This window comes from Carcharodon carcharias, chromosome 14, assembly GCF_017639515.1.
Source record: "Carcharodon carcharias isolate sCarCar2 chromosome 14, sCarCar2.pri, whole genome shotgun sequence".
Classification (NCBI taxonomy): domain Eukaryota; kingdom Metazoa; phylum Chordata; class Chondrichthyes; order Lamniformes; family Lamnidae; genus Carcharodon; species Carcharodon carcharias.
The window spans coordinates 40,535,349-40,551,710 of record NC_054480.1 but is presented as its reverse complement, the minus strand read 5'-3'; the positions used below and the strand labels follow the sequence as shown (position 1 = coordinate 40,551,710).

General features: G+C 40.0%; 1 protein-coding gene and 1 long non-coding RNA gene across 4 annotated transcripts in view; one reads left to right on the top strand and one right to left on the bottom strand.

The window, feature by feature from the left end:
• LOC121287127 overlaps window positions 1-1,260 on the bottom strand; it is a 39,444-nt gene extending 38,184 nt beyond the window's left edge. For both annotated transcript variants that reach the window (XR_005945153.1, XR_005945152.1), the window contains exon 1: window positions 1,050-1,260. This is a non-coding gene — a long non-coding RNA (uncharacterized LOC121287127). The remainder of the gene's footprint in view (window positions 1-1,049) is intronic.
• The window catches only part of cse1l (CSE1 chromosome segregation 1-like (yeast)), a 40,446-nt gene continuing 24,916 nt past the window's right edge, over window positions 833-16,362 (top strand). Inside the window, exons 1-9 of one of the 2 annotated variants that reach the window (XM_041204690.1) lie at window positions 833-954; window positions 4,171-4,266; window positions 8,398-8,540; window positions 11,037-11,138; window positions 11,221-11,366; window positions 12,963-13,053; window positions 13,215-13,322; window positions 13,405-13,497; window positions 15,476-15,643. In XM_041204690.1, coding sequence (XP_041060624.1) covers window positions 4,182-4,266; window positions 8,398-8,540; window positions 11,037-11,138; window positions 11,221-11,366; window positions 12,963-13,053; window positions 13,215-13,322; window positions 13,405-13,497; window positions 15,476-15,643 — 936 coding nt within the window. In that variant the 5' untranslated portion in view covers window positions 833-954; window positions 4,171-4,181. Of the gene's footprint in view, window positions 955-1,405; window positions 1,548-4,170; window positions 4,267-8,397; window positions 8,541-11,036; window positions 11,139-11,220; window positions 11,367-12,962; window positions 13,054-13,214; window positions 13,323-13,404; window positions 13,498-15,475; window positions 15,644-16,362 lie in introns of those variants that run through there. The other variant, XM_041204691.1, reaches the window with a different exon arrangement.

Sequence of the window (16,362 nt, the reverse complement as noted above, 5' to 3'; positions counted from 1 at the left end):
GCATTTCACTTGCATTTCCCCCAACTTAGTCTACAGCATTCGTTGCTCCCAATGCGGTCTCCTCTACATTGGAGAGACCAAACGTAAACTGGGCGACCGTTTTGCAGAACACCTGCGGTCTGTCGGCAAGAATGACCCAAACATCCCTGTCGCTTGCCATTTTAACACTCCACCCTGCTCTCTTGCCCACATGTCTGTCCTTGACTTGCTGCATTGTTCCAGTGAAGCCCAACGCAAACTGGAGGAACAGCACCTCATCTTCCGACTAGGCACTTTACAGCCTTCCGGACTGAATATTGAATTCAACAACTTTAGATCTTGAACTCCCTCCTCCATCCCCACCCTCTTTCGGTTTCTTCCCCCTTCCTTTTGTCTTTTCCAATAATTTATATAGATTTTTCTTTTCCCACCTATTTCCATTATTTTTACATCTTTTATGCCCTGCTAGCCTTTCCACCCCACCCCCACTAGAGCTGTACCTCGAGTGCCCTACCATCCATTCTTAATTAGCACATTCGTTTAGATAATATCACTACCTTCAACACTTCTTTTGTCTGTGACATCTTTTATCTGCTCCTATCACTGCTTGCTTGTCCCTACAACCACACCCCCCCCCCCCTTTATCCCAGCTTATATTTCACCCCTCTCCTTGGATTCACCTAGTTCTGTTGAAGGGTCATGAGGACTCGAAACGTCAACTCTTTTCTTCTCCGCCGATGCTGCCAGACCTGCTGAGTTTTTCCAGGTAATTCTGTTTTTGTTGCAGCAGCACCAAACGCGTGCTGTACGGATTGTGTCATGTGGGAATTAAGGCGCATGCGTGCTGCGGGGTGTCCGTCCCGCGGTAGTGCGCATGCCTGCGTTAGGCAGCGCGCCATTTTCCTTGTGTTTGAACGAGCCTGAACTGGGAAGGAGCGCCTGAGGGTTTGAAATCACTTTGATTTGAAAGAGAAGGTAGGGAAGAGCGGCTCGGTCCGTATTTCTACACTGATCTTTGGCCGGTTTTTAGGATCTCCGCGGTTCGATGTTGAGGAGCCCCTGGCCCTTACCTTTCCCATTTGGTTCAGTCTGAAGGGGCTGGTGATCCCCCCCGCGGTGTCGCCGCAGCACCGACTTCCACAGGGCGGCTGGGCCTGGCAGCTAATGCTACCGCCGCCGCCTTGTGTTAACCGAGAGTGAGCACAGAAGGGTAAACGGCTGTTGCCCGCTCCTGCCGGCCACCCATCCACCCATCCGTATTCGGACGCGAGGCCCGGTTCTCGGCCCAGATTGAACGGCTTCACTACAACCAAACCTGCTGCTCACTCTTAAGCAGCGCTGTTTGGTAACTGGTCAGGTAATGTCAGCTGTGCCACTTTGTGATTGGTTGGTCTGCCTGTCAATCACCAACTCTGTCCAGCATGTTAGGTTGCTTATTCCAGGCCTTCCTCTGGACATTGAAGCCGCGTTTCTTCCACGAAGGAATGCACTACTCGTACTCAGCTCGCTGCCTCCAGGCCTAGGGAAATACAAGCTGTCCTTGCAAGTTACTTATTATAAAATACGTGGTAGGTTATAAATCTACACAAGTAAGCCAAGTGAGAAGATTCTAATCTTCTGACTGCCAAGCCCTTGAAATTCTAGGCAGCGTCCATCGAGAAAGTACCAGTCAATTTGCGTTTTAAGAATAAACCTTTAAGAAATTAAAGCTGAATGGTAGATTTGACAATATTGCACGTAGAAGCCGTCTTTAATTATTTTGCAGATTTCTTAGAAACTTGTCTTTTCCCCCTTGCTAAGCTTTATCCCTCGTCCATTCGATCTTAGTAATATGTTTTTGCTTTCTATTATCAATTTCTGTGCTCATTTTCATAGTGGGGTTATTGTAAACTTGTCCACTGTACTTACACTTCACTGCAAGTAACGTCATCGCTGATGGGAGGTTTAATTACAGCTGACATTTGCATAGATCATGCTATTATAAATTAAACAAAATTTGCATTTATATAGTGCTTTTTACGGCCACTAGACATGTCAAAGCGCTTTACAGCCAAAGAGGACTTTGAAATGTAGTCATTGTTGTAATGAGGTAGTCCCATGTGATCTTTCATCCGAGCAAGCTAGCAGATGAGGCCTTGGTGGACATAATTTATAACTGAAATAATATATGAAATTGGCCATTTATGAAGTAAATATGTTGACTGAAATAAGTCCCCATGTTTATCCTAATAATTCTCTAGCTTTTAATTCTGTTTCATACAAGGGTCTGTTTTATGCCACATGAGGCAAAGGAGTCCTTCTAAACCATTGACTTCTTTAGGGGCTAATTTGTGTGCAAACACGCAGTGTTGGCAGGCCATTGATTTCCATGGTGTTATTCACTGAAGTTTGTGGGATTGTGCCATACAAAATAACTGTCAGATCTACTTCATAGTTACAACATTTCAAAAAATGTGATCATCAAATCAGTGCTCTCTGCAGATGTTTCTGAAAGGCATTATACCTTTATATAAATACAGATATTTTTGTAGGCTAATACATGAACAGCATCTATGCCCTGTAGTATGCAGTATGGCGAAGTGTAGTTGTGTGTCAGCCACTTGATGGTCTGCTTGAGTTATGCAATTTGATACAGTCATTGGCAGTCAGGCTGAAGTTGGTGCTGCTCTCTAACACTTTTTATATTTGTTCATGGGATGTGGATGTCGCTGGTTAGGCCAGCATTTACTGCCCATCCCTAATAATCCTTGAGAATGTGGTGGTGAGCTGCCACCTACCACTGCAGTCCCTGTGTTTGATGATCCAGAAATAGTTGGCGAATGTACAGTGGCACAGACATACCTGTCTGTGTCAAATTTAAGGCTAGTGGGATTAGGGACTTTGAGAACATGGGTTAAAAGAAAAGTGAAAATTTGAAGAAAAATACACAAGTAAGCCAAGTGAGAAGATTCCAATCTTCTGACTGCCAAGCCCTTGCAATTCCAGGCAGCGTCCATCAAGAAAGTACCAGTCAATGCTTGTATATGTTTTTGGGCACCCTATTATCCAAAGGTCATGGAAGTGTACAGCATAGATTCACTAAGTTGGTACATGGGATGGGAAAGGATCCTTATCAAGAGAGATAAAAGCAAAAAAACTGTGTATGCTGGAATCCAAAACAAAAATAAAAATACCTGGAAAAACTCAGCAGGTCTGGCAGCATCTGCGGAGAGGAACACAGTTAACGTTTCGAATCCATATGACTCTTCAACACAACTAAGTAAAAATAGAAAAGAGGTGAACTATAAGCTGGTTTAAGGAGGGGGGGACAGGTAAAGCTGGATAGAGGGCCAGTGATAGGTGGAGATAGCCAAAATCCTTTTGTCTATGACATCTTTTGGCTATCTCCACCTATCACTGGCCCTCTATTCAGCTCTACCTGTCCCCACCGCCCCTAAACCAGCTTATATTTCACCTCTTTTCTATTTTTACTTAGTTCTCTTGAAGAGTTATACGGACTCGAAACGTTAACTGTGTTCCTTTCCGCAGATGCTGCCAGACCTGCTGAGTTTTCGCAGGTATTTTTATTTTTGTTTCTTATCAAGAGAGATTTGAGTTACTAGTGTTATTCACACTAGAGCAAAGAGGGTTAAAAGATTTTTAAAAGATTATTAAAATTATGATTTTTGATAGCTGTCCCCATTTACTCTGTTTGTGGAGCTAGTGATGAGGGGGGTCATCAATTTAAAATACTCACTGAGATTGAGGAGAGAGGTTAGTAATGTCTTTACAGTGGATAGCTGCTTTGCCACAGTGACTGGATGATGTAGGGCCTCCTTTAAGTTAAACATGGATAAGTACTTGAGGCAGAGGAGGATTCAAAACTGGTGGGAGAGCAGGGAAGTGGGATTAGTTTTAGATTGCTCTAGTGAACAGCTAGAAATGGAAATGATATTATGAACATAAACTTCTGTAACTGAATGAAAAGTGTCTCATTTTTCTCCCCAAGAAAAGGAGCAGATAGAAGCCAAGTGATTTCCTTGATGGAGTTAAAATCAGCACAGTTGTCATCACAAATAGACAACTGTATTAGCTGACATACTCTTGGGTCCTGGAGTGCTTGGAATAATTGCATTTAGGAGAAAATAAACAAGCAAGCAGAACTGATCTGCAGTAAATATTAATCTCATGCCTTGGTCATTTTTTATTTAGGATTTGTAATTATGGACCTCAGTGATGCCAATTTACAATCCCTGTCTGAATTCCTGAAGAAGACTCTTGACCCTGATCCTGCAGTTAGGAGACCAGGTAACTGGTTTTGTGAAACAAAATTGAAATGTATATTATCTATCCCTATGTTTTTGTCATGCTGGCGATCATTACTTCAAAGCCACCATCAGTACAAAAGCTGATTGTCTGGCATTTGTTTGTTTATCGTGGCTTATGCAAATATGAACCCTTATTTCCTATGTACAGTGGCTGCACTTGGAGCAAGTACTCAAAAAGAATGTGCAGTGGCTTAGTGGTAACACTTCTGCATGAGGCAGAAGCTCCCTTAAATGATTTGAGCACATAATCTAGCCTGCCACCTTAGTGCAGATGTGCCACACTGTCAGAGCCATCTTTTGAAGGTGTATTTAAACTGAGGCCCTATTTTGAGGGTATAGCAATAAGATGTTAATGGGCTCGCCAAGGTCTGTTCAACAAACCGATTAACCTATCTCTGAGTCTTTCTATTTTCTCTCAAACAAACTATCATTGAATCAATTTGTGCCATATTTCAGTTACCTTCTCTGGTAAATCAAGATCAATTTGTACCTCCTCTTTCTCTCCATTGCCACCACATTCCACCCCATCCCCAACTTACTCCTCACCTTTTAGTTTTGAGCATGTATCCTAGTATTTTAATCCTTTATCATGGTGAATGATTTGCTGGACGGCTTCTGTCACTCTCCTTCATAACGTTGAAAACTTCAGAATTTTGATTTAAGATCTTATATTGCAGTTAAAGTTGAAAAAGACTTCTTCCTGTCATGGACTTTTTCTTTTATCAACAAGAGCAGATTGGTTCTTTCCAAGAACCGCAGCCATTTTCTTTTAACCATTCTTCATACTTTATTCATAGTACTTGTCCGGGACAATATCTTCTCACATGGAAAGTGCTAACTTTGAAGAAATCGCTGAACGCTTCATGGTGTTGCAATGTTCCATGTTGGTGTTTGTCTCTGACATTGTCCTGTTCTGACATTGAAAGTTATTGGAGTAAAATTTTTAAGTTTTGCCCCACAGCATGAGTTTTATATTGAAGTAATTATTTGTTGTGCTGTTTGAATTTTCATTTCTTGCTAGGGCTTGACAAGTTAACTGACATTGGTGATTTTCAATTTTGTGGAAAACTATTGACTTGGTTAAATTTTTTCTGTCAAATTGTTTGATTTCAGCACTTATTTATAGGTTTTTAAAATTATTTGTTCATGGGATGTGGGCATCGCTGGCTCGGCCAGCACTTATTGCCCATCCCTAATTTTTAAGGGTCATCCATATTGCTGTGGATCGGGAGTCACATGTAGGCCAGACCAGGTAAAGATGGCAGATTTCCTTCCCTAAAGGGCATTAGTGAACCAGATGGGTTTTTACAACAAACGGCCATAGACTTTTAATTTCAGATTTTTATTGAATTCAAATTTCACCATCTACTGTGGTGGGATTCGAAACTGGGTCCCCAGAGCATTAACCTGAGTCTCTGGAATACTATTCCAGTGACAATACCACTATGCTACCACCACCCCCTTGAGGTACTCTGGGTGTACGTTTTAACTTTTATAATACATTTTCTTATATTTTACCACATTAAAGCTAAAAATTTGGTGGTCAGCGAGTAACAGTTAATATCAAAGCATACATGTAATACAGCCCTCATCCATGTTTGCTGGGCAATTGGTTATGTTGTTCAGAAAGGGATGTCATGACCATTGACATTAATTTCAAAGTTTTGGGCTACAGTGACTTAAGTACTGCATTTATTTTGGGCTGGAGCAGCTGTATTGAGGGTCTCTGGCATTTTATCTGAAGGAAAAAAGTGAGGTAGAGGTGATGAAAAAAGTTTAGTCCATTTCAGTAAATCTCTGACAGTTTCCTTACCGGAGACACCCAAACAAGCTGCACAAGATAATTTTGCCTTAGTTTCAAAGGCCCTCTTGCGAAAATTATTAGGGAAACAGATGGATTTACCAACCATCCCATATGCCTCAGTGCACTTAGAAAATGGATTGCACATGACCAGGAAAGACAATTGATATCCATAGACTGCATCTGAAAGGTCACAGACGCTTTAGTTGCAGTTTCAGTGAATTTGTCTGAAAAGAAAGCAATGTGGCACATTTCATCATACAGTACTTTCCAACTACTGTAAAAATCACTCTCTCACCATTTCCCCTCTTACTCATTACAAGGTTTTGTTTCATTAAGGGAATGTTGCCCCAAGTTGCCCCAGGTTCATATAATATCACCATAATTTGAAATTAATGTTCACCTTATACCAGCCATCACTTTTACTAGCCAGCTCATTTGTACAAACATGCCCACTATAAGCATAAAAGCAAAAAAACTGCGGATGCTGGAAATCCAAAACAAAAAATAAAAAATACCTGGAAAAACTCAGCACGTCTGGCAGCATCAACAGAGAAGAGTACGGTTGATGTTTTGAGTCCTCATGACCCTTCAACAGAACTAAGTAAAAATAGGAGAGGGGTGAAAAATAAGCAGGTTTAAGGGGTTGAGGGGGGGGTTGTTGTTGGGACAAGCAAGCAGTGATAGAAGGAGATAACCAAAAGATGTCACAGACAAAAGAAAGAAGAGGTGTTGAAGGTGGTGATATTATCTAAAAGAATATGCTAATTAAGAATGGATAGCAGGACAAGCAAGGTAGCTCTAGTGGGGGTGGGGTGAAATAAGACTAAAAGGGCATTAAAGGTACAGATAAATGATTGGTGGAATACATTAAAAATAATGGAAATAGGTGGGAAAAGAAAAATCTATATAAATTATTGGAAAAAACAAGGAGGAGGGGGAAGAAACAGAAAGGGGTCGGGATGGAGGAGGGAGTTCAAGATCTAAAGTTGTTGAACTCAATATTCAGTTGGGAAGGCTGTAAAGTGCATAGTCGGAAGATGAGGTGCTGTTCCTCCAGTTTGCATTGAGCTTCACTGGAACAATGCAGCAAGCCAAGGACAGACATGTGGGCAAGCGAGCAGGATGGAGTGTTAAAATGGCAAGTGACAAGGAGGTCTGGGTGATGCTTGCGGACAGACCGAAGGTGTTCTGCAAAGTGGTGACCCATTATAAGCATCAAGGACTGTATTAATATGTTAAAAACCAGGAGGTATTTTAATTTATTCATTGGATCTAGGCATATTTCTCATCCTTCTTGACCTTCCGGGCATTAAAAGTCAACCAGTAAGTGCAGAACTAGAATCTAGGGTAGACTTGGTAGGGTGGCAGATATCTTTCCTTAGGGACATGAGTGACCCAGTTGGACTGAGGACAATCAAACAGATTTTATGTAACTTTTATCTGATGTCACATGTTATTCTAGATTTACCACACAGGAGTTTGAACTTAGGGTCTCTCGATTCAACACAACTATCGTAATCACTATGCTGCTGCATTCTTGTGTTTGCTAGTACAATAGTGGCCTCTGTCTGGGTTGTAGCGAAGAAATGAGTTAATTTACTTTCTTTCCTGTATGACATGAAATGTCCTGAAGGAAGGTACTATGCCTATGCTATGGCTTCATGCTTTTTAAAATCATTCACGAGATGTGGGCATCACTGATGAGGCCAGCATTTATTGCTCATCCCTAATTGCCTTCGAGAAGGTGGTGGTGAGCTATCTTCTTGAACCACTGCAGCCCATGTGGTGTAGGTCCACCCACAATGCTGTTAGGGTGGGTGTTCCAGGATTTTGACCCAGCAACAGCGAAGAAACAACGATATATTTCCAAGTCAGAATGGTGAGTGATTTGGAGGGGAACTTCCAGTTGGTGGTGTTCCAGTGTGTCTGCTGCCCTTGTCCTTCTAGATGGTAGTGGTCAATGGATTTTAGCAAGCATTTTGTAATTTGAAGGCAGTTGCAAACCTAACAACAGAAGGCAATCATAATCTTTTCGGATTGATTAGTCAGCATCTGTCCCATGAATAGAAACCACTGACATTTTGAGAATAATAGATTTAAGAACTTCCACATCTCTCGTTGCATTGGGCCGTATCCCAGTTAGAATATATATTTGCCGAATGATGATTGCATACCTCGTACTGTGGAAGATGGTGGAGGGAAATGGCAATTTTTATGCACATTGAATTATTAATGTGCATTCTATAAATACATCTGAGAAAACTTGCTTTCTAGGCACATGTTTAAATCACAGCTCTTGCTTTTTAGCTGAAAAGTTCCTTGAGTCAGTGGAGAGAAGCCAAAATTACCCATTGCTACTGCTAACTCTCATTGAAAAGTCTCAAGACAATGTCATGAAAGTGTGTTCAAGTGTGACTTTCAAGAACTACATCAAAAGAAACTGGCGAATCGTAAGTAATTTATGGTGCCTTAATCATAGAGATACTTTATAGAAGTTGAAGTTATTCCTGTTGTGCTGTGTAGAAAAGTAGAAATAGATTTCCTTAAAGTAAAATGCACTTTCTTGGGGCAGGCTAAAGGACTTGCAAAATTTTGGATTTGAAACTTTGTAATTAACATAAGAATATATTGCAACTGAGATTCAGACATTTGAACCACATACTGTGTTATTCAATGTCCTCTGCATAATCTGATGATTTTAAGAGCTCTTGTTGGTGAGCTTTGTACACATTTTACATTCTTCAAACCATGCAACTGGCCAGGTGGATGTGAGATGTGCACTTGGGCATCTTTTAATCCTAGCCCAGAGGTAGCAAGTAGAAAATGCCCAAAAATAGCCAGTGTCTTAGTAGCCAATCATTTGTGATTTTCAGCATAGCTATGTCCTAGCCACATAATGGAAAAAATAATCCTTGCCCATAACCGCCCATCAATATCCTCCCCCCATTCAATGGCACACCCATGCCACTGTTACTGCAGGCTTTACTATTCAAATGCACTTTTGTCCAGTATCCCATCGGCCCACCATATACTTGCGATCATCTGAGATTCTGTAGCCTGTGTCCTAATTCACCAAATCCTGTTTACCCATCTCCCCTATGCTGACTGACCTCCATGTACTTCCAGAAAAGTAATATCTGAATTTAAAAATTCTTATTTTTTGTTATCAAATCCCAACATGTCTTTGCCCCCTCCCTATCTCAGTTATTTCCTCCAACTTGACAACCTTCTAAGATGGCTGAGGTATTCTAATTCTGGCCTCTTGACCATCTCCAATTTTAGCCTCGTTCCAGACTCTCTTGTTCTTTCCCCACACGTTTCTGTTCATCTGAGCTCCCTTTCCTCCTTTAAGCTGCTACTTAAAAACTTCTCTCTCTTAGGAAGCCATAGCCCTAATATCTCCTTCTGTGGCTTAGTTTCACATCTTGTTTGGTAATGTTCCTGTTAAGCATCTTGGGACATTTTACTATGTCACAGGTACTAGAGAAATTTATTGTTATGATGGGAAGAGTCATAAGTGGTGGCAACTAGTGGTACTTATTTAACAATAACATGTTGCTTAGTTCAGATTCTGTCAGAAATGCTCAGTTCCAGAGCTCATTGCAGGCACCAATGCAAGTACTTAATGTTATATAAGTAGGAGCAGCTGGCCTTGAAGCCAAGCATCACCTTCTCAGTTGTACCCACAAAGTTGAGATGGGGATGGCATTGTGGTCTAAGGGAAATTGCTGTAGTAGCTGGAATTAAACCTGGTTACACTTGTTTGAGCCCACTTGCAGCCTTGGGATGTGACTGCAGGTGTTCTTTTGTTCAGCTTCCTTGGATCAACCACCTTCAGCTGCTTCATCAATTCCTTCTGTCAGAAGATAAGAAGTAGTTTGTCCTGATTATTCAAAAGTTCAGTTCCATTCAAGGCTCCTCCAATAATTAAGAAGCCCATTTGTGGTCTACAGCAGGCTCTGGATAACATCTATGCTTGAACAAACATGATGAGTACCATTTATATTTCAGGCCCACCACCAAGTGCTAGACAGTGACCATCATCAATGACAAGAATCAAACATTTTGCATCATCCTTACCAAGTTACAATTTCTTGAGGCTATCATTGATCAGATGATTGATTGAATAAGCTATTTCAGTACTGTGGCTATAAGGGTAGGGTAGAGGCTGGATATTTTGCAATGAGTGGCTCACTTATTTATCCTGAAGGCCTCTTTACTATCTTTATGGTTTCATTCAGCAGTGTGATGGAACACTCATCTTGGCTAGTTACAGCTGCATGTACACTCAATGTTCGTCACTGCCTCAGACCATATGGTCTGTCAACACGCTTATCACCATATTCAATATCCACTATTCCCACAACTGGCGTACTAAAGCTGTTTGGTGTACAATCTACAGCATACTCCACAACAATTAACTAAAACCTTCAACAGCTCCTCCCAGACCCTTGACCTTTACTGTCAAGAAGAACAAGGCAACAACATCACAGGAAAATCATCAGCTCCCAGTCACACACTGTCCTAACTTGGATATATCACTGTTCCTTCATCATTGCTGATCAATAATTATGGAATTCCCTAACACACACTATTTGGGAAGTAACATCATTATGAGGATTATGGCAGTTCAGGAAGTAAGGTCACTGCCAGCCTGCAATTATGGAAATTAAAATCAGAAATTCACAGCATGGAGGAAGCCATTCTGCCTAACGCATCCATGCTACATGACAAGTAACCTCAGGGGATGTTGAAGTCCCGTTGCCAGCATTTCCCAGAACAGTGATCATGTAATTTATGATGAGTAGATGAAAACTAGGAGTAATTAAAAAGGTATTCCAGTACTAATCTTTATTGCCCTGTTAAAATTAATATTTAAATCCAAAAATTAAAAGTTACTGTTAACTATCTCAGCCTGTTTTTACACATTTATTTTTGTCCTTCAGATTGAAGACGAACCAAACAAAATCTGCGAAGCCGACAGGGTAGCTATTAAAGCCAATATTGTGAATTTGATGCTGAGTAGTCCTGAGCAGATACAGAAACAGGTACCTGATTACTTCTGCTTGCAAAAAAGGTTAATGAGCATTGTCTATTCTGGTTTCTTTACATGATCATGTTCTCTTGCAGTTAAGTGATGCTATCAGTATAATTGGGCGTGAAGATTTTCCTCAGAAATGGCCGCACCTTCTAACAGAAATGATTAACCGTTTTCAGAGTGGAGATTTTCATGTCATTAATGGAGTACTTCGAACAGCACACTCCTTATTTAAAAGGTATTTGGTTTTTCCTGAGGTTGGGGTGAGGGCTGGGCTAAGATTTCACCCCATGTAGACTGCTGTGATTGCTAATTTTTAATGTCCGATGTTCTTTACATCCTGCTTTTGATTACTTAATAGGCTGTAAACCAAGATGTGGTTTAGTGGTTAATTAAGTTTCCGATTTTCTTTGGCTGAAATTTCACCAACGCTGAGAGCTGTCACTAAGAAAATCAGTTCGCTCATGTGGAAAATCAATTAGGCATGTATTTTATTGTTAGATGAACTGACAGGGGTATATAGATCAATATTTTGTAGTTCATAGGAATTCTTCTAACTAGAATTGTAAGTTTGAAAGTGTGTCCTGTGCTATTGTTCTGGATTTCACACTCAGCACGTAAGCAGCAGCGTTTGCCGGTGACCTAAAAAAAAAAGATGCTCACAAAGATCCAGTGATCTCTAGCATGGATTTCCCCTTTTCCAACATCGTTTGAACCTGGCACCAAGGGCATCTCTGTGTTCAGCAAAGTAATGTCATGAAGGGGGATAATTCTTTGAAATATTCTCAGTCAGAAAACCAGGAAATAAAAGCCACTGAATGCCTTGAATTTTAATTTTAAGTTTTGCTAACAGTGAAGCAAATGATTGGGACTTGAGCATGGATTAAAGTAGAAATTAGAATATCACAAAAAATAATAAATGTGATTTTTTTTTACCATACTGATGAAAGATTTAACAAATTATGATCCCCACAGGGAATGAACTTTTAAAAATAGATTTGAATTCCCAGTGACCAACTTAAAGGAATCACACAACAAAATTTCAAGTGTGTTTGTGTGTTCTCTATCAGCTGTGTTTCTGTTGGGACTTGGGTGCAGTACTCTGAAGGAATGTTGAGATGCTGTCATGCAGATGAGACAATGAACTGTTGGTAGAGGTACAAGATTCAAAGACACTACTTGAAGAAGAGCACGGGAGTTCCCTGTGTATTCTTCTTTGGCAACAATGCTTACAAACATAGATTAACTGATGATTGTTTGTTGGCACTTTGGCTGCTGTGTTTTCCCATGTAGCAACAGTGGCTACATTTAAAAGCAATAGATTGACTGTGAAAAATGCAAATTTGTTCATTTATTCTTTCTCCCTTTCTAGGTGTCAGTCATGGCTTAGTTGGCAGCTCTTTTGCTACTGAGCCAGAAGATTATGGCAAGTCCCAATCCAGAGACTTGAGCCCAAAAATCTAGGCTGACACTAGTGCAGTACTGGAGGAGTACTGCAATGTCAGAGGTGCCATCTTTCAGATGAGATATTCCTCATCTGCTCTCTTTGGTTGGATGTAAGAGATCTTAAGGCACTATTTTGAAGAAAAAGTGTGTCTGGACAATGTTAATCTCTGACTCAACATCTGAAAACCAGATTACCTGGTCATTATCATATTGCTGTTTGTGGAAATTTGCTGCATTTCCTACATTGTAACATTGACAATATTTCAAAAGTACTTCACTGACTAAAATGTTTTGTGACATCCTGAAATCATGCAAGTTCAATATAAGTACAAGTTTTATTTGTTGTTTCAAACAAAAGTTACCTTCTTTTCCTCTTTCATTTCATTAGGTACCGACATGAATTCAAGTCAAATGAATTGTGGACTGAGATTAAACTGGTGTTGGACACATTTGCAGAGCCCCTCACAGCACTCTTTAAGGTAAGTGTTACCACTAACTTCATAAGAATGGCTAGATTTTGAAATTTCTCAGTAGTATTAATACCTCACAGTTTTAATGTTGAGGTAATGTAGGTTGTGAATTGTGGGTTAAAAATTGTGTGTTAGTTTTCTATCATAATTTAAATATAAAACTTTTGCAGACTACTATTGAGCTGTGCCATACACATGCCAAGGATGTCAATGTGTTGAAGGTTCTCTTCTCTTCCCTCGTTTTGATTGCCAAGCTGTTCTACAGCTTAAATTTCCAAGTAAGTATTCAGTGGTTTTGACTACAGTATTAATATGCCTTTCAGTAGATTTGTGATTAATATTTTGTTTTGTTTTCTGAAGGATTTGCCAGAGTTTTTTGAGGATAACATGGAAACATGGATGATGAACTTCCATAGTTTGCTCACTTTGGACAATAAGTTACTCCAAACTAACGTAAGTGGCTTTTCTGTAAAAGCATTTTATGTCATTTGCAATGTTTATGTATAAGTTTCATTCTTAATGCTAAGAAGTTGTACCTGGGAAGAATTTTGTTGGGTAACAGGCAGCACTGATCATCTCATTTATCCCCCAGCAAGAGACCACTGAGAGGTAGACTTTCTCTGGATTTGTCTTACATCCCAGTAGTATAATATGTCATCTTTATTATTTTGTAAAATGCTGCGGTGAAGTTGTACTTTCCATGCTGTCAATAGAATGATCCTTTGACTGACCCACTCTTTCCTCTTTTTCATTGTATATGAGAATTCAGCAGCTGTCCCATATTGAAATGGATGTTGTAGTATATAATGCTATACAAAAAGACTTTTGTTACAAATTTTGAAAGAATTCTTTGTCATTCATTCTATCTTCTAAAATTTATTGGCATATAGTCCCTATGAATGGAGTTTCAGTTAAAAGCTTAGCCCTTTCTTAAGGCAGCATTCTTGCCTCAGTTTAACAAGTAAATTAGTGAATGCATGATATTTGCTACCTTTTCAGTGTGTTATTATCACAGCCGATGTTAATTGTAGTGCAAACCAAACCCCCCCCCCCCCGAAGGAAACTTTGCTTTTGTATCCTGAAAACTAGAAGATGATGTACTGATCTCTGCAGCAAAAGGTCCAGTAACACTTTGGAGCTTTTAAAAATTAAAAGTAAAAGTTTTATTAACAAACAAACAAAACTTAAGCACACAAGATTACGGTCGCACAATTAAAATTAGTCTTACAAAACATTTCTCCCAAAAGACTCCCTACTTGGTCAGACCCACAAGTAAACACCTTTAAGGCAACACTTCCTGATAGATTTTTAGCTATAAAAAGCGAGTAATATTATCCAAGGCAAACTGCTATAGTTTTAATAAAGGCGTGCCACATGACCTCTAACTCTCTTCCACTCTGCTGTGGAAACCCAAGACTTCAGAACCAGACTGCTTGTTGCAGCCCAAGACTTCTCTGGCTTGACTGGATGGCTGATTCAAACTGCATCTTCTCATGCCTAGAGCTGTTTCCAGGAGACCTCCCTCACACAGCTAACAGCTACTTCTCACAGCTCGGCTCCACCTCTCAGCTACCTTAAGCTTTCCACAGTAACTCTAAAATACCATTTTTCCCCTTTCAAGTCAGGTTCCATTGTTCTTACATCTCTTTGAAATTTAAATCCTTCCAAATATAAAATCTTCCATGTTTTCTATTTTCTTTCTAATTTCAGGTCCATAAAATATAATATTCCCTCTTCTATTTACTTATGGAACGCCTGCCACATGCAAACATGTTTCTTGTTACCTCTGACTTCCCTTTGATATTCGTATGAACTGTCAACTTATCTAAAAATACAGATGTTAGATCCACCTATTCACCTGTACCTCAAACCCAACACCTCTATCCTTTCATGTTTTAAAACCCCCAGACAACCTGTCTCCTAGTAACCTCTGCCCAGCTTAATTAAATCGTTTACATACAGGCACACAACCTTCTTTACCGAACAACACAAAATTCCCCCAAAATATTAAAACGAATAACCTCCCGTTTTTCACACATTGGCAATAGCCACGAATGTCTTTGTGGCAGAAAATGCTGATTATTGATGTACATTGTATTGAGCATTAAATTTCATTCAAATTTCTATTCTCCCACTGCACCATATTAGTGAACTGACCTAATTTTGTAGGATAAATATCTTATTTGGTAACAGTAACTAACAGCTTCTGGCCAAATCATGATACTCCTCAGTAATGTTCAAGAATTAGTGTTAACTAGCCTTTCTATTGTAATATCACAGCTATCTTTGGTCTGGAGCAGAATTGGAATGTTTAGCTACTAATGGTCTGACTCTACGTCAACTACTTCAGAACTCTTTGAGAAAGTGCCCTAACAAAAGGTTCATTCATTTTCAACTTATTGTTGTAATCCTAATGTCTTTTACATTGCAGGATGAAGAGGAAGCTGGTTTACTGGAGCTGCTAAAGTCTCAAATATGTGACAATGCTGCTCTCTATGCTCAGAAATATGATGAAGAATTCCAGCCCTATCTACCTCGGTTTGTCACTGCTATTTGGAATTTACTGGTAACGACCAAGCAGGAGGTTAAATATGACTTGGTAGGTTTTGCAACAACAAGAAGTGATATAAGCAAACTAATAGAAATTTATTACTCTTTTTGGGAAATTCTTCGGAAGATGAATTCCAGATATACTTGTTGCACTATATGTTTTGTTGTTTGCTTATTTTCAGAATTAACCTTTGACTATCTACTGGTTGGGTGCAGATTCTTTCTCTTCAATTTATACTTCAGGAACTTTTGATCCCAGCCGCATGATTCTCCTACAGAAAGAGACAGACATCTTCAGTACCTGTGTACTTGAACTGTTCTTTCTCACTTTCTAATGGTTAGCTCTAAAACAGTCTGTCAAAGAATTGAGAGCAGGTTGTCGAAATATGTTATGGTGTTTGGAACGTGATGACTTGAAGGCAGGAATAGAATCATTTCAGGGCGTAGGTGGTGGAGATGATAAAACCCAAACACTTCTATAAGTAACAAAAATCCCTGCTTGAACTTCTGAGTTTGCATTGTAGTAGTTAGTTATCCTCAAGTATTGTGAAATCTGGAGAAATGGTCAACTCTTGTCATTAATGACTATAACACCAGCTGGTGTATGTGCACACTGACTTGGGGTCTGCTGTCAGAACCAATGGGCAGAATTTTCTGCACGTCAGGGGGAATATTCAGGAGTGGTGCGTGGAGGCACGGCTCCGATTGGTGCCCCCAATTGGGGGCGTGCTGCCATTTTACATGCCAATTAAGGCCCGCCCAGCATGA